The sequence below is a fragment of the Nanorana parkeri genome, unplaced genomic scaffold, assembly GCF_000935625.1.
Source record: "Nanorana parkeri isolate BGI_ZX_2015 unplaced genomic scaffold, ASM93562v1 scaffold307, whole genome shotgun sequence".
NCBI lineage: Eukaryota > Metazoa > Chordata > Amphibia > Anura > Dicroglossidae > Nanorana > Nanorana parkeri.
This window is the reverse complement of record NW_017306575.1, coordinates 952,311-970,938: the sequence shown is the minus strand read 5'-3', so window position 1 is coordinate 970,938 and position 18,628 is coordinate 952,311. Positions and strand designations below refer to the sequence as shown.

General features: G+C 41.2%; 1 protein-coding gene across 1 annotated transcript in view; it reads left to right on the top strand.

Annotated features, from left to right (window-relative positions):
- Nucleotides 1-18,628, top strand: part of CUNH9orf3 (chromosome unknown C9orf3 homolog) — a 303,413-nt gene that overhangs the window by 79,230 nt on the left and 205,555 nt on the right. The window contains exons 6-7 of the mRNA XM_018557867.1: nt 1,841-2,030; nt 10,776-10,882. Of these exons, the coding sequence (XP_018413369.1) occupies nt 1,841-2,030; nt 10,776-10,882 (297 nt within the window). The remainder of the gene's footprint in view (nt 1-1,840; nt 2,031-10,775; nt 10,883-18,628) is intronic.

The following is an 18,628-nucleotide window of genomic DNA, read 5'->3' as shown; positions in this document are numbered from 1 at the left end:
TTTATATATATTTTTATATTCCTATGTCATATTCATTACTTGCAGCCAGCAGGTGGTGCAATCAAGGCTGATCTCCACCACTTTTGCTGAGTAATGAACTACTATTGGAGACGAGGCACAACCCCCTCCCTCCTTATCTTATATGGTGTAAGCAGGTTGTAAGTTAGAGAGAGGCAGTCAAAAAATGAGCAGCTAGTGTTTTGCTTACTTATTAGAAAGCCCAGTATGCTTTGCAAACACAAATTCTTCAAAGCTCCTTTTATTGAATGTTTATTTGTAAAATAACATTTTTAACCATTTAAGAAAAATAAATCATATAAAAGACTCCATTATAAATATTATAATGCAGTCAATTCATGTTTTAGGTATATTGTCTAAATACAGTAAAAATGCACCTGGAGTAGCTATATTTGTTCATTACATTTACAGGCTCTGCTTCCTGCCGCATTATGATTTCTATTATTCTTGCTCTCTCTCTCTCTCTCTCTCTCTATTTATCTATCTCTCAGTCTCTCAGTGCAAGCCTACCAGTGTAATTGCAAACAGTGGATGTCATGTCTGGCTAATTCATGATACTCCATCATTTGTGCACCAAATGATATTCTGATAGATTGTAAAGTCTGAAAATGTAATTATTCATCAAATGTGGAAAAGTGAACATGTAAAACGTGAAAGTCCCAACGGAAATTATTTTCAGATGAACACTACTGTGCTGCAACTGTGTGCCTAGCATTTGGCACACAGTTGAGGCTTGGCCCCATACAACTCTATGGTCATGTTTGTCAGGCAGGAACAAATGCAAGACGTGACATGCTGTATAATTTTTGTCGCAAAGCATCCCAGCCGTGGCAGTATGTACAGCTCTGTCCTGCTACAATACTAACATTGCAGTGGGCGGCTGGGGAGTACTAAAACCGCACATCAACCACCCGATTTTACCACTCCTCAGCTGCCCATCTAAGTGAGGCCTTAATGGCTAGAAATATTAACAGGTCTATTCACAAAAGGGTGAAGAGTTTGGAGAAGGCAGGAGAAGTGAAGAATCTAGGACAACATAGCTGAACTGTAAAGTAAGTAGAATTGGAGAATGTTTCCATAACAGCTATGTTGTCCTAGATTGTTCACTTCTCCTGCCTTCTCCTAACTCTTCGCCCTTTTGTGAGTAACCCTGTAAGAATTAAAGTTCACTTGTTATTCATTTGCAAGTCTTGGTACACTGTATGTAAATAGGTATTTTAGCATACTGCAAATTCTCCAGTTTAGTTGCTCCTCCCTGTGTAGTCCAAATATATTTTTTAAAATCTGTAAGCCCAGTTAGTACATCCAGTCAGCACATTGGATATGTGTTAAAACCTCTTTATTTGTCAGTACAGGCAACAGCCAATGCGTTTTAGCTGGTGCACAGTCTTTATCATTGCTGCTCTGTAAGCACTTACCAGCACTAAATTGGGATTTAGGCAGAATGAAAATATGTGGAAAACTATAAGCTAAAATGACTTCTCCTGTTATCCAGAATGTTTACTTCTTTTTCAGGGTTTAATTGATGCTTTATGTATCTCGTGGAGGGAAATCATTTTCTAAGTGTATAATTGCAAATTATTAAGTTTTTTACTTGTCAATTGTAGCTTTAAATTGTGCTTTAATGAAAGTGAAGCTTTTTTAATTTTTTTTTTCTTTATTAAGGATGTCTTTGCTGTAGAGGGCTTGTCAGAACCTGGCATCCACATGCTAATGATAATAATACGACATAGCAAATAAGGAACACATAATAGCAGAGATGTTCATGCTACAACAAGACTGCCGCCTAATATGTAATTTGCTTTTTATTTTTATGTTCCAGCCCACACATTATCTATCTGTCTCAGAGTGTGCTGTCTGGAAGAAAGCAGCTTTGCATGACACGTGTCAGCCATGAAATCGCACATGCTTGGTTTGGGTTGGCCATTGGCGCACGTGATTGGACGGAAGAATGGATAAGTGAAGGCTTTGCTACACATCTAGAAGATGTATTCTCAGCAGAAGTTCAAAAGGTATATTTTGAAAACATTTAAAAGCATTTATATACATTTCCCTTACCAGATCACCTCTGATTTAAAGTGACTTTGTCAGTTTCTACATTTCTGAATGAAAGTCCTCCTTGCCAAATACTTAGTAGTCCCACTGCTCACACAATTAATACCTGCTGTCTCCAGGAGCTCTGCTGAATAATACATCTTCAGCATCTGCCACATTTCTGAGATTGTCGTCTACCTGGTCCTTGGCCGAGCCCTGTGGTTCCTTTCTTTGGCTGCTATGTCACTACTATGAGTGACTCTCCCGGGAGTGACTGTAATACTTCTGAGGGTTTCGGATGCTAAAAACTTTTAAGCCAATGTATCTTGCCAAGATAATGAAGATCAGTGGCTTCACAAATGTATGTCAGCAGCAACAGTCAAACATCCATTTACAAAGACCATTAATGAGGAAGAGGTTAATAAAGGTGAGATGGGTGTTGAACTGGCATCTATAGGAAACCTGTGAGCTCAACTTGGTCCATAAAACAAGCACTTGCAGAGGCCCACTTAGAGCACACAGGGTAATTTAAAACACTTTAGCCCACATTTGGGTGCAAAGGCAAATTAAGTTGAGAAATTATATTGTTTATATAATGGCACCTCACTTTCAGAGGCCTATTGAGAGGTTGATTTCATTCTCAGAGTGTTAGGAAAGCCAAAAACTCCAGTGCTTTTATGCAGCTTATGAGCACATGGTCGATAACTTCCTCAAATTCCTAAGTGCCTGTTGACTACCTAATGGGGCGAGGATCCTCAGTTACCATTTGGAAGGCAAGGTAGCAGGAAGTGATTGTTGTTTTTTGGGGTTGCCTTGGTGTTATGTGGATAAATTGAGACAGCACTTGAATCTACCTTTCAAGGTAACATGATCCCACAGAATAATTGAAAACACTTTAGACCACTTTTGGGTGCAAAGTCAAATTAAGTTCATTACATTTTATTGTTTATATAATGGCAACTCACTTCCAGAAGGTCTACTTAGAGGGAACCCAACATTTTTACCCCAGTGCTATTAGTCAGTTATCAAGCACTCCTGGTTGATAACTGGCTCAAATTCCCAAGTGCATGTTGACTACCTAAAGGGGTGAGAATCCTTAGTTGCCATTTGGGATGCAAGGTGGCAGGAAACGGTGTGATTATTGAATGTTTTGGGGGTTCCTTGGGATTCTGTGGATTAACCTGAAGTCATCTTACAAGGTAACATGATTCTACAGGCTAATTTAATACTCTTGGGCCCACATTTGGGTGCAAAGTCAAATTCATGGAATCAGGAAATGTTATTGTTTGTATGATGGCACCTCTACAGCACAATATGTTTGGGGTCAAGCTGATGCAGCCATTAATTTTTTAGCACAGTAAAAGAAGGCAACTTGAAGTTGAGGAAGAGATCACACCAACCCACATATGCTCTCATATAGCTGTCATATTTTTCATATTAAAATTGACATTGCACTGAATATAGCATTATTTTCAAATGTCCCAACTTTACAACATTTCATACTTCAATAAACCATTGCCTCTGCATGCCTCCTCCCAGCAGTTTACATATTCCACACCTTCCTCTTCAAAGTGCTATGTTCCCCAGTAGCTACAGCAGTAAAGCCTGTTTTATTGCACTGCTATTGCAGCAACGATATCTGAGGCTTTTTTCTTCCTATAACAACAAATATGAATATAATTCAGCCATGGTCAGTTGGAGGTCATAGTTCTCACTCCTACACTTGAATTGTTGTGTGGATGCCATTTCAGGGCAGGGCTAGATATTACTAAACGGGTATATTTTTCTTGTGCTCCGGGAGACATGTTATGTTGAATTTTAATTTTTTTTTACAGAATGGGTGTTTTAAGGGTCCAGTCCTATTGGTCTTTTAGAGAAGCTGATTTTGTGTTCATATTAGGAATTCCTATTTTCTAATAACTGCTAAACAGGAATTTTACATGCACTGATCTGTTAAGGTAATATAATATTGTGCTTGATTGCCTTTATCATCATAAACAGTTGCCTAAATGCAGTGTGTTTATACAACATTTCTAATACTTAGATCATAGTTTATATCCTTTATGACAATGAGAACTGCAGTGTATGCTGATACACAAACCCCTTTCCTTATCTCAGTAACACAGGAGCAATTTAATAGTCATTATTGGTAACAAGAACACTTGGTGCAGGGATATAACAGACGGAGTGATGATCTATTTATTTATGACTCAGTTGGACTATTTTTATGTTATGATTTCCTTGCCAAAAATAAGCTAATACTGTGGATTTGCCTTAGAATTTCAGATTTCTCTGGGAATATTAAATCACAAATATATTATTTAAAGGAAGTTGTTTTCATGCTGTTAGCTTTTTATTGCCCGGACAGTGTTGCTACTCAGTGTCTATACTTTTCTGCATCCTGTTTCTCTTTTCTTAGAGGAAACCTGTCTTGAGATAAATAGGTATCCTGCCACTGCTTGTATGTCCTACATATGCTTGTTGCCTGGCAGTCTAGCTGATATACAGGCTTCGGTATTTTCGATCACTGACCAAAAATGAGTATAGAAAAAAAGAATTTTAACTTTTCTCTAGCTTTTAATTGTATTGTAAATAGACTATCAGTTTATGAGATTTGCAAATCATTGCATTCTGTTTTTATGTAGATTTTGCACAGCGTCCCAAGTTTTTTGGGATTGTATAACATCAATTCCCTGTACAAAGCTATGAAATGACTTTTTCCTCCAAGCTATTAGTTCTGTCAAGTTGCAGTATATTGTTGTTCATACTCACAAAAAAACGTATATCACTTATTGGCTTCTTGTGTCTCTTTTCTTGGGAAAGTAGTGAGAAGTTCTAATATGCAGTACTTTAGAGAATGTATGTCTCACCCTAGAGCAGGAGCTGTGTTAATTTATGCATTGTATAATCCAGTTTTAGTATATGTGCTGTCAAAATTTGTGAAACACTCTCCATTTGTAGTTATCTCCACCTACCAGTTTGTCCCATCACCACTGCCAAGGCCATTGCAAAAATATTTTAACAGCAATTGCATTCCCCCTTTATTCAGCAGTGGTAGCAAGACACCCTTGTTTGGTTTCCCAGTAGCAGTTGCAGGGGCAGACATGGGACCTTCTGTGGGGATATCTTTTTTAGATTGTGACAATGACTTAATGACTAATTTGCCTTTCCAAATCATTCTTTCATTGTTTTTTCAGCACATATAAGCACATATTTCAGCACATATTAAACGCTTATATATGTCTAGGGTACCATTAGAAAGCTGTATTCTTTACCTTATCCTTCATTTAGACGTGCTTCCTCCTCTTTGTGCAACTGGCTCCCTGAAGCCGACTCTCTTCGCTACTCGACTGGCCACTCTGATGTGATCACGTACAATGTGGGTCCAACAGCACTGCAATGTAAGTAAGGACATGAAGGGCCCTTCCACAACCTGGAGCATCGATGAGAAGAGTGTCCGCAAGAAGAGCTCCAACTGCCAGGGAAGCAAGGGATAAGGTACACTATATTGCCAAAAGTATTGTGACACCCCTCCAAATCATTGGATTCAGGTTTTCCAATGACCTCCATGGCCCCAGGTGTATAAAATCAAGCACCTAGGCATGCAGACTGCTTCTACAAACCTTTGTGAAAGAATGGGTCACGCTCAGGAGCTCAGTGAATGCAAGCTTGGTACCATGATAGGTTGCCACCTGTGCAATAAGTCCATCCGGGAAATGTCCTTGCTACTAAATATTCTGCGGCCATTGTTAGTTGTATTATAACAAAGTGGAAGCAACTGGGAACAACAGCAACTCAACCACAAAGTGGTAGGCCACCTAAAGTGACAGAGCCGGGTCAAAGCATGCTGAAGCGCACAGTGCGCAGAAGTCGCCAACTGTCTGCAGCAGCGTCAATAGCTACAGACCTCCAAACTTCATGTGGCCTTCAGATTGGCACAACAACAGTGCGTAGAGAGCTTCATGGAATGGGTTTCCATGCCGAGGGCAATGCAAAGCGTCAGATGCAGTGGTGTAAAGCACGCCGCCACTGGATTCTAGAGAAGTGGAGATGTGTTCTCTGGAGTGACGAATCACGCTTCTCTGTCTGGCAATCCGATGGACGTGTCTGGGTTTGATGGTTGCCAGGAGAACGGTACTTGCCTGACTGCACTGTGCCAAGTGTAAAGTTTGGTGGAGGGGGGATTAGGATGTGGGGTTGTTTTGCAGGGGTTGGGCTTAGACCCTTAGTTCCAATGAAGGGAACTCTTAAGGCATCGGCATACCAAGACATTTTGGACAATTTCATGCTCCCAACTTTGTGGGAACAGTTTGGGGATGGCCCCTTCCTGTTCCAACATGACTGCGCACCAGTGAACAAAGCAAGGTCCATAAAGACATGGAAGAGTGAGTTTGAGGTGGAGGAAATTGTCTGGCCTGCACAGAGTCCTGACCTCAACCCGATAGAACACCTTTGGGAAGAATTAGAGCGGAGACTGCAAGCCAGGCCTTCTCGTCCAACATCAGTACCTGACCTCGCAAATGCACTTCTGGAAGGATGGTCAAACATTCCCATAGACACACTCCTAAACCTTGTGGACAGCCTTCCCAGAAGAGTTGAAGCTGTTATAGCTGCAAAGGGTGGGCCAACTCAATATTGAACCCTACGGACTAAGACTGGGATGCCATTAAAGTTCATGTGCGTGTAAAGGCAGGCGTCTAAATACTTTTGCCAATATAGTGTAAGTTAAATTGTTTTTAATGGTATACTAGACAAAATAAGCATTCAACCCTTGCACTGTGGGGGGAGGCCCACTGCAACGTTAATTTTAGATTTTTGCCAGAGTCCAGCTTGAAAGCTTTAAATACAAGAACTTGATTAGACAAGCATTTGCCCTTTGATACCCCTGTCAAGATGCAAGGTGGTCTGTTGCATCAGTTAAACTGAAACAGGGATTCACTGATCCTCATGATCACTACACAGGTCTTTCAGGGAACCTTGTAGGGCAGAGTCATATGATAACTAGCTGGAGCATATTTGCAGCATTATTCTGGATCTCTCTACTGTGCGCACTGACACACTGGGCTATGCACTCCTTCATATCCTGCCAATGGGCTGAGTAGCAACAATACTTACTGTAGATTAGCCGGGCAGCACAGCTCATAAGCAGAAGTTACAATAATGTCCAGTGAAACGCTTGTTACCAAACCACATACGGTAATCTCTGATGTGATTCATTAGTATTCCACACATTTTAAATGGCACCCCATGCACATGTGTTTTTCATAATGCAAAATATCTGTGTGTTGTGGTTAAGTGCATTGAAAATAAAGGTGCAGGTCTGTTTTTTTCTGCATAATGGGGCACTGTCAGCCCATTAAAATGAATTGGCTGCCTTAATGCAGCAACTGTAATGTGAAAACACGTTGCTACATATAGTGTTAATGAGCCCTAAGAATTTTTATCTAGCCATAATAATTTGAACTTTGGTATAATAGTTTTCTGTCAGATGGACATTAGTTCCCAATGCACTGCAGGGTGTAATTTTTAAAAGTTCAGTTTGCATTGCACTAGCACCCCTAGGTGGCACTGACAAGTATCCTATACTCAACAACACTATCTTGGGGCAGTAATGCTGTGCTTTTATAATTGACCTTTTGTAAATAAAGTCCTACAGTGTGTCTAATTTTCTGATATTCTAAATGGTCTAAATTACATTACCTAGTACAGCTTTTCAATGTATTTCTGCTGTTTGGAGCAAAAACATATATGAAATCACAACTGGGTATGAATGATTTACCAAATACCATTTTTATACTGATCCTGTTCTATCTATTGCAACGATTCTTGCTACATGAATAATAGTTTAGAAAAAGTCCATATAACTAGCTAGAAGATCATTCACCGACAGAACACTCTGGAGGCATCAGTGAGAGAGACACAGACATATGGATGGTTTTATTGTCCAGGCCCCACACTAAAAGCTGTTTAGAACAATTGTCATTTAAAGAATACCTACATACATTGGAGAAGTTATGAGATATACAAGGCTAAAAAGTTTACCTTTCTGACTTGAGGAAAGTTGGTTGCAGTGTTTTCTGCATAGCATTACATTTTCTCTTTGCTTGAAATTGCTGTAAAAATAGAAAATTAACTGAAATTGATATATTTTGTATTAATTATATAGATTGCAAACACATAAAAACTGTCAAATATTCTGTAAAATTGAACTGACAGAACACTGCTTTCTGATAAGTACACAGAAGGGGAGGCAGCCAGGGCAAAACATCTGTTGGCTGTCCTCATTTTCAAACACAAATGTTATCTGAGAGCAACATCGCCACACCATCCCACATTTAGCAAGTACATGGAAAGGCTCCATCCTTTCTCCCTTTTAACTGCACAAATTGTTTCCATTATCCTCTAGCGTGGTATTGTGTGCTATAAATACAAAATGTAGTATTTTTGACTCTGCTTTTAATTGTACTGGCAGGAAATGTAGATTTTGAGTGATTATTTTTCCCCAAAACAACAATAATGTCATAGTGCAGTCTGCAGAGAATGAGCACAATGAGGCATTTTAATTTAATTCAGAAAGTGTTACTAAAAATGAAATTTTCTTTTAAAGTATGATCAAGAAAGTCTAGGTCATGCTAACTTACTTCATCTTGGGTATTATTTACTGCTCTTTTTTCGTAACATCCACAGTCAAGGGAATGGTCATAAAAGCAGACCTAATCTCAGATAATATTTATTTATTACAGGTATTTATATAGCGCCAACAGTTTACGCAGCACACATTCACATCAGTCCCTGCCCTCAAGGAGCTTACAATCTAAGATTCCTATCTCACATGCCTACATAAAAGGGCCAATTTAGACAGGAGCCAGTTAACCTTCCAGCATGTCTTTGGAGTGTGGGAGGAAACCGGAGTACCCGGAGGAAACCCACGCAAGCACAGGGAGAACATGCAAACTCCTTGCAGGTAGTGATCTGGCCAGGATTCGAGCCAGGGACCCTCAATGCTGCAAGAGAGAAGTGCTAACCACTACGTCACTGTGCTACCCTAAGATATATATTTTATGAAACAGGCATTCTAAGTAAAGTGTGAGTATAACACTTTTGGGTATTTTATCTGTTGTCATCACTCAACTCCCCTTGACAATGCCATCAACTTTCTCTCTTCCTAGAAGGCTGACCCTAACTTTAGTCAGACATCATCCAGGGTCAGCATCTATTGCCTGGTTGAAGTGGCCAGCCCAAAGAAGATACATGTGTACTGTACATGTCTCCTACAATTCAGCCTCCCTGCTGCAGCCTCTCATCTAATAAACTCAGCATACAGTCAGAGTCAGAGTGATAACAGAGGGGGGAGACTAAGAAATTGCCATGCATTGAGATACTGAGCCTATAGTTAGAGTTAAATAATAGCATTTTCAGAATTAAAGGGGCAATTTTTTTAAACCGTTAAATTTATTAAGTTTATATATTTTGCAGAATGTCAGACATGTATTCTTGAAGGCTTGCAAAGTTACTCATAAGTCTGCTTTAACTGTTAGTCCCTTTTTTTAAATTTAGAGGTCCTGCTCAAAAAGGAATCTATAATGGTTTGGGGTCAGGTTTTTTTTTTTTTTAATTTGATACTTTTTTGTATATTTTTATTATTTTATATAAAATCTTTATTTTACAAATAAATAACTAATATGGAATGCACCCATGACACTTGTTCCACATAATATTCTGGATTTTGCAGAGAAGAAGCCATATGTATTTAGACTCTCTCTCTGATTCAAACTTCATACAGCCCCATGTGAACAGAGTAGGTAGTGAGAGAAGATGACCCATTCAGTTATGTTTGTAAATTTGAGCTTTTGAACTCTGTAAGCTTGCAGGGGATTTTTCACCTGTGCAGGTGCACAAGAGGCCTCTCAGTTCCAGGGACATATTATAGGAACAGACTGCCCCTACCTGCAATAGGCCACAGGACCACAGATAGTGAGGGTGCTTTTAAGTAATTTAAAGTTCTTTGACCATTTTCTAAACTTACCAACATCCCTACAACGTAGCTGATGGCAGCCTCTGCATCTCCACTGCAGCTCATTCTTGAGGCTACTAGTCACAGAACACCAGTAAATGGGGGGTCCTTATTTCACTAACACCAATGGTAAAGGGCCCTTGTCCAAGTGACAATTGCAAGATGACTCTTCTGTCCCTGATCACCAATATAGGGGGACACCCCCACTGACCACAAAATAAGGTGGCCCTTCTCCCATTGACTGCCAATATAAGGAATCGTTTACACTTACCACCATTGTAACAGGTGCATTTATACTGTAATAGCTGTATTTACACTGATAACTATTATATACTTGTGTTTCACTGGTGTTTACTGTAAATACCCCTCTTGGTTAGTTGGTGAGCAGTTTAAATATACCTGTTACATTGGTAGCCAGTCCTGTCATTACATAAGTGGACAGTTTAAATACTGCCAATACATTGGTTCCAGTGTAAATGGTTCTGTTACATTGGTGACCAGTGTAGAATCCCCTGTTACATTAATGGTAAGCGTAAATGGCCCTGTTAGGTTGATGGTCAGGGTAAATGCCCCCTTTACCTTAATTGTCAGAGTAAATGTCCTAAACACTATTATCTCTCTTAAAATCTGTCCTAAAACAATATAGAAGACTGCTTTGTGGTAAATATCCTGTAATGACACGGATGCTGATGTTCTTCTTTCTTAACAGCTATCAGAAGAGGAAGCCAGGGAGCAACATGAGTTAAAAGCTCTTCTTCGATGGTGCCGCCTTAGTGATGAACTTAAAAATTCTCAACAGGAACTACAAATACTTAGGTATGTGATATATAGTTTTTATTTATTTGTTATTTTTATTTGAAGTTTGAAGATCATATCTCTTAATAATAGAAGATATTCTATTCTATTAGAATCCTTAAGCAAAATGTATTTTACTAGGGATGCACGGACACTACTACTAGTATCAGTATTGTTGCCGATACCGAGTATTTGGGCGAGTACTCATACTCGCCCAAATGCTCCAAAACTTACCGCAACTTCCAGTCAGAGGGAGATCTCCCTCTGACCAGCAGTGCCTAGGGCCAACTTCCTTTCTCCCAGCTTCCTGATTGGTAAGGAAGCCAGGCTGCTTAGCAACATGTGAAGCCGGCTTCCTGGCCAATCAGGAAGCCGGGCGGCATAATGACCTGCCTCCCAGCTTCCTGATTGGTGAGGAAGCCAGGCTACCTAAAAACAAGTAAAGCCGGCTCGCTACCAATCAGAAAGCCGGGAGGCAGGTCATGACGTGCTGCTCGGCTTCCTGATTGGCTAGGAAGCCAGCTTCACGTGTTGTTAAGCAGCCTGGCTTCCTGACCAATCAGGAAGCCAGACGGCACCTCATGACTCGCTGCCCAAGTTCCTGATTGGTCAGGAAGCTAGGCAGCCTCGGCAAATGAAGCCGGTGTTCTTTCGCTAGATTATCTTCCTGATAATCGGGGGGCACAATGCACCGGTATTTGGTGTCGGCGAGTACCAAAAAAAATCTGTTCTTGTACTCGATACCAAAAAACTGGTATCTGTGCATCCCTATATGTTACCCTTTTATAATCTAATCTGATCATTTGAGAATATATTGTAGCGATAACTCCCCGCTGTATGCCCGGTCCACATCTAGTCGGTCTAGGGATTGATTTCCAGCTGCGCCCATTAGCACTAACCGCCCACTTCTGGTGCGCATAAATTGATGTCCACTTCAGTAGTATGGTGCTAATTGAACCTTTTTATTGAACATCTTTTTTGGGATAGAAGGTATAGGGGTTCTAGGTGTCTAGGGGTAACCATCAGAAGCTCCAGACTCACCGGACCTTGTAATTGATTAGGGCTGAACAGGACCCAGCCCTAATCCATGGCTGGTCCAGGCGAGAGAGAGAGCACATGGCAGCTCCCACTAATATATGTAGTCTGTCCCAGCATGCACCACTGGCTGAAAGAAACCCAGTGATTGGCTGCTGTACAGCAAATACATTACAGTATCCACCATTGGCTGTCCCTCAATATGACAGAGTCACACTCCACCCAGGGGGTACATGCAGGTACAGGATTAACTATGTAATCGCCACTACAAATCCAGCCAGGCTGTCTACAGCCCTAGCTATCACTAAATGCTTAGTAGTCACATCACAAAAGGTGATGGGTGCTACAATATGAACAGTCATATGAATTTTGTGTATCATGCTAAAGATGTAGCAGCAAAGTCGTTTTTAAAGTATTCTGGTAAAACCTGTTCACACTACATGCATTGTCAAGCATTTTCCCGGACAAACAAAACACATGGATTTGAGAGAATCCATCGTTTTCATTAGGACCTGCTCCAACAACACACATTGCATTGGAAAATATTTCATCCATGCTGCATTTTAGGTGTGTTGGTCTTCTTTGTTATTAAAGTCCATGTCAAAGAGAAACTTTTTTTTTTCGTTTTGATCGAGCAAGGACGGGTTAGAATCTCTGTTGGTTTTACACAGACAGAAATAAAAACACTTTGTTTTTTATAAAGGAGTGAGAGGTTGGAACCAGTCCGCTTTTTTTTCTGTCTGTGTTGCTAGTCCCTTGCTTCTTGTCTGGTGAAACCATTGTCACCATGACAGTATGTAATCTCTCTAACAGAGCCCAGGATAGCACTTAAAGCCCACCTATGGTTTAATCTTTGCCCATGCTGTCTAAAACAAAAATGTTTGGGTTGGGTATATACTTTAATTCAGCTACAATTCTTCAAAACACATAAGGTTAATGCTGTGTGGGACAAGGTTAATGCTTTAAGGTATGCACTAGCCCTTGTGACACCTGCACTCTGCACTGCCTCATCCTGCAGGACAACAATCTAAGTGCATGCCGACTGAGAGTGATTGTCACTAGTGTCAGTTAACTCTGCAGTTAACCCATTCCACTCACACCACTACATGTTTTAATGGAAACATGCACCGTTTACAGCATCTGCTGAAGCAATTTTAAACTTAAGGTATGTCTGTGACACTTGCCACCATGTCCAGCCAGGAATGTACGGAGTTTAAAATATGGTAGCTTTTTTAAAAAGATATTCTTTAATTTCTTATTAAAAAAGCTGAATCTCTGAGTGTTTTAAATATCGTTTTAATGAAAAAAAATAAAATACCAGTGCAAGAAAATATTTACAGAAAAAGAATATTACAAAATGGACAAGCTAACAGTAAAAAAAAACAGGATTAAAAATGAAAGGTACTTATCAATGTTTGCTTGTTCTTTGGTTCCTGTGCAGAGTCAGCTCAGACTCTTCCAGTAACCTTAGCAGTTTCAATGTGAAACGAGTACTGCAAATGCCAATAGCAGCAGCTCTATTGGCCCTCTAGAGGGTGTCACTGAGCCAAACTCCACCCAAACAAAAGGGCTGAGGGGAGTGATATAAGAGTGCTGAAGTGCTTTATTATATTTCAGCACCCACTCCCTTAACTTATTTAATCTATATCCATATTACCAGATTGCATGGTTTTACAATCCGACAACCAACATATTAATGAACAGAATGAACTTACAATTTGGTGAAGACCAAACATGCCATAAATCTGATGCCTATATCCCCTTCAAAATGTAATATGACCAATTTGCCTGCTGTACATTATAGCGTAGGCATGTGTGTTATCTACCTGATTGTTATCTTCTCATGCATCACTGTAATTGTGTGTTGAGAACGTAGCTCCATCATAGCACTAATTATAGATTAGGAATGGATTTTGGTTCTGGTAGCTAAAAAAGACACCAGTCCAGGAGGTATATTTGCTCTAAACCATTGCTCGTCTGTTTTACAAGTATTCACCATAGGAGAGTATAAAGAGGCTTTCCAGATTTTGCCAAGTACCATTTATGACAGCTATAAGCAGGCTCTGGCTTAAGGTTTTCTGTCAAAGATGCTCTAACTGGAATGTTTCAGTGGGATTTAGTGGAGATGGAAACCGGTCCTCTGGTTTCCCGATAGTCTTTCTGCTGTTGTTCTGCGCAGTTCGTTGTGGCCTAGGTGCTGGTCCACCCAGCAGAACTCTTTAATGGGGGGGACCGTTCCCTCCAGCAACGCAATATGAAGATCAGTGTTACAACCTGATCTATCCTGTTCAGGCTGCAAACGGCCCTCGACTTCCACAGATAAGGACAAAAGCTCCTCCAAGCCCTCTACATCTGCAATCTCCAAGCATCCCTAGAAGCCAAGTCCTTCAAGCCCATGGGAAAACCCTATTCCATATGGTTGTCAGCCCGCCGCGTGGGTGTCTCACTTTTCGGACACTTGGGTGTGTTAACTGATATCTACATATGTTACAACATGAAGTTTCTGTCCTGCCGGGGGACAGCGTGTTTTCCTCCAACACTCGTATTTTTCCTCCACATGTTGCAGATCTACACCGAGCCGTCGCGGACCTTTTCTACCAAGGGGTGGTCATTCCGGTACCACCCTCGTAGAGATCAAGGATTTTATTCAAATATTTTCACGGTTCCCAAAAAGGACTCGGATGGGATTGTTTGCCTTCATCGTCTTTAAGGATGCATATCTCCATGTACTACTATTTTTTAGAGACATCAGCGCTTTCTTCACTTTGGTTTAATAGAGGACATCTCCCTATTGTGGGGCTACCTTTCGGTCTGGCATCGGTTCAGCGGGTGTTTACCAAGGTTTTGGCCCCTGTGTTACCCTTCTGGGATCTAAACCTTGTGCTTTCTGTTCTACACGACTCCCCCCTGGGAACATGAGGGACATTTGTTTGCTGATTTTCTCACTAAGAGTAACGTTCTGGGGTCATCACTGTTAGGAGGTTTTTTGGATTTGGCGGCCTTGTCAGGCAAGTCAATAATTTCTAGTTCTACATAGGGAGTAGGTTGTGCTTCGACCCCGGCCGTCCTTTCTTCCTTGTGGTCTTTTCCTTCTTTATGAGGACATTGTTTTGCCTTCCTTGTGTCCGAAGCCGGTTTGTCGGAAAGAGAGAGCCCTCCATGGTCTGGATGTCATTTGTGCCTTTCGTGTTTACCTGGATGCCACGGCATCTTTTTGTGAGACAGATGGTCCTCGGAAGGGCCACACTGCGTTTTCTGCTACCTTCTCACAATGGATCCGCACTACCACCACTCAGGCTTCTGCTATCAGAGGTCAGGAACTTCCTCTTCCTGTCCTAGCTCATTCTACTAGCGCGCTTGGGGCGTCCTGGACTTTTTGTCATAGTGCTTTGTTTCTTAGATTTGTTCAGCAGCCACTTGGGTCTTCTGTTCACCTTTTCAAACTTCTATAAGGTTGATGTGTTGGCGTCTGCACATCTAACTTTTGGGCACAATGTTTGGCAGACGGCCCTGTAGATGGTTGTGTTTTAGGGGGGAATTGCTTCTATGCCCACTCCTCATTTTATACTGCTTTGAGATGTCCCTGTGGTTCAAGATTGCCACACTTCCTTCAATGAACGAAAGAGAAAATAGAATTTTTATACTCGCCGTAACATCCTTTTCCATTGAAGTCCATTGAAGGACAGAGTACCCGCCCCCTCTCTGTTTGTGGGGAGTTTCTCCTTACTGCTTGTTACTTACTGAAGGCTCGTCAGCAGGTGGGGGTTTGGGGGAGGTGGGCCAAAGATAAAATCTTGCACCAGGGCCCTTTGGTTATTAGGTCCGCCACCCAGAATGTGTTAAGGTTAGAACCTCGGTCAGGTGTTCAGGCTGCGGAGATTTACACTCTCTATTGGTCCTGGAGACTATTGTCTCCGCTACCAAAGGTGATAGGATATCCAAATGTTTTGAGGTGTCACAACAACAATAGATGAGTTGAAATCTTCCACTGGGAACACCTGTTCTAGGGACAGCTGTCTAAGAGGGGATATACCCTTGCTTTGATGAGATTTCTTATGACTTCCTTCTGTGTTGGCTTGTTGGCTTTAGATACACTTTAAGGGCCTATTAACACTAAAGTGAACCATTGCAATGTGTTAATGCATGTTGAGTAAGGGCTCATTCACACCAGCAGATGTAAACATAAGCAATGTGCCATAAGCAGGCACATTGCTTATGTTTACATCACACGCTTTACTTTTTTTTTAGAAATGTATTGAAATGTCACAAGTGACATAGTAAGTTCTATAGGCACTGCATAGTACAAGGCCGATGGCATCCCGTTGCTCTAAAAAAAAATACTGCATGCACATGAACTAAGCTCTTTCAAAATAAGGCAAATTGCATTGTCATTGGTTGGGGCTGTGCTGGAAAAAACAGCCAGCACAGCCCCAATGCATCTAGTGTGAACCTAGCCTTAAGGAAGCCCATTCATAATGAATGGGCTGTCAGCACCCCACAGCAGAGGAGTGCATGACCCTTTTTACAAAATCTAGTGCACCACAATGCACAGTGTGATGTGCTGCAGTGTTTCATGGGTTCAGCTCTACTTTGTAGTGCATTGGGGGGCCATGCACTATGAATGGCACTGCAGCACACTGTGCATAGAGCAGGTGAGTTGCCATGCATGGTGGCAGCATGCATTTTAGTGCATTTCTACAATGGTGAATGGGTCCTAGAGATCTCAGAAAATATAACTGGTATTAGAGAAGGAACGTATACTGAGATGAAAATAGCCAAAACTGGTTAACTCGGATCTCGGGTATTTTTTCATCAACAGAATTCGAGTATACATATCACGCTTTGTATTTTTGGATATTTGAATATTTTACAAATGGATAAATGCCTTCTGGCATTTTCCAAGTGCTTGTCTTAATCGGGGGGAAAAAAACTGCTCCAGATTCTTCCTTCCCATGCAAAAGTCCTTTGTTTGAAGTCTTTCATGGTTGCTTCATTTTGTAACCGCAGACAGAGGGGAACATAAGTACAGCACTGGCAGACTAAAGGAAATCAATGGGATGTAGAAAACAAGATCCCAGGCAGCCTTAGTAGAAGCAGATGCTATCTCTCTGTCCTTGCTGGCAGATTTAGGTAAGAGAGATGCCAGAGACCCAAGAACAGTGGACTGACTTACCCCCGCTCTGATACCCAAAAGAAGAGCATAAATTTAGGGAGCGAAGGAAGGAAAGGGAATGCACCTCCCAAGCTTGGACATGAATTCGGGAACGCCGCCTTGCCCTTTGTTCTGTGCAGTAACCACTACCATACCCAGTCACAGACACAGGCCAGGAAAACATGCCTGCCGGCTTGTTTCCCCTCTCAGGTTACTGACTGTACCACATTCAGGATTAGCAAAGAAGAAAATACATATTGTTCTGAAAACCACACCCTGCCGTCTCTACTTCAAGGCTTGTAGAGCTTGTATCCTTCCATGTGGCTACATATCATGGGGTGGGGGGTGCAGACCTGAGAAAACAAGTGTGGCAAACTGAACTGAGAAGTGTCTTGCTAGCCATTTGTCTAGGAACACAACATGATGAATGAGACAGTTCTGACACAAGAGGTGGCACTGTGGTGGGCAAAACCGTGCATGCAATGACTTGATAGTTTCCAGCCACAATAACAGAAGGCTTATCACCTGCTAGCATACAACACTGACTAACAGCTGCTGATTACCTTTATTGTAAGGATTAAAGAATAACAATCACCTTCCAGAGATACATCACTTATCTACGGTTGGATTTCCTCTTTTTTTTTTTTGTTACATTCTACAAAGGATTTTTGGGAATGTCGCTGAAAAGGGAGTTCTAATGTTTAACCCTTAGTGAGTCTAAATGCACACACCAAAGCAGGACAGTGTTTTTTTTTCTCTCCTCTGAACTCTGCACACTGTTACTGTCACCTCCCCTTCTGTCTGCGTGTTTTATTGTCCTGTCATCATAACTGGTGATTTTCACAAGAAGTTATTGGGGGATTTCTCCCAGAAAATCCTGGGAGTGGTTGACGACAGGAAGTCTGCCAATAATAATTCTGCAGTGCCTGGGGCTCAAGCTGTTTTCGTGAGACTTGTATTTTACAGCTCTTGATTTCCTGATAATGCTGTGAAGAAACACAAGCTCACGTGAGACAAAGCCGACATAGCTGTGGTATTCGTACGAAAACAATATGGCATTGTCGGCGCTATTATTTTAGTGATCTTTGCTATAAAAATAGAACCTGAGACACATATCTTCACGACTGGCAGATCTTTTCATATAGGGATATCTAAGGTCATTCTTATGTCTAGGCTGTAAAACGCCCTGCTATCTTTTGTTAAAAAGAGAAATCCACTAAACAGTATTTGCATCCGAAATGACCACGAACATCTCTGCAGATTAAGTTTAGTAAATGCCACAATCATTTTAGTAAACAATGCATACTTGGTAATGTAAAAAAATGAATTTTGCTAAAGCAGCCTTTCTCACCCAAGGTGCCTTCTGGCTTCATCAGGGGTGCCTTGACATTTTCACACATTGTCATGTATTTTCATGGTGCAGACAGGCTTCTGATGTACCTCTGATATGAAAGGGAGAACTCTGATATGAAAGGGGGACACTAATGTGAAAGGGGGACACTGATGTGAAAGGGGGACAATAATGTGAAGGGGGGGGCTCCGGATGTGAAGGGGGGTTTATAAGGTGAAGAGGAGATTCT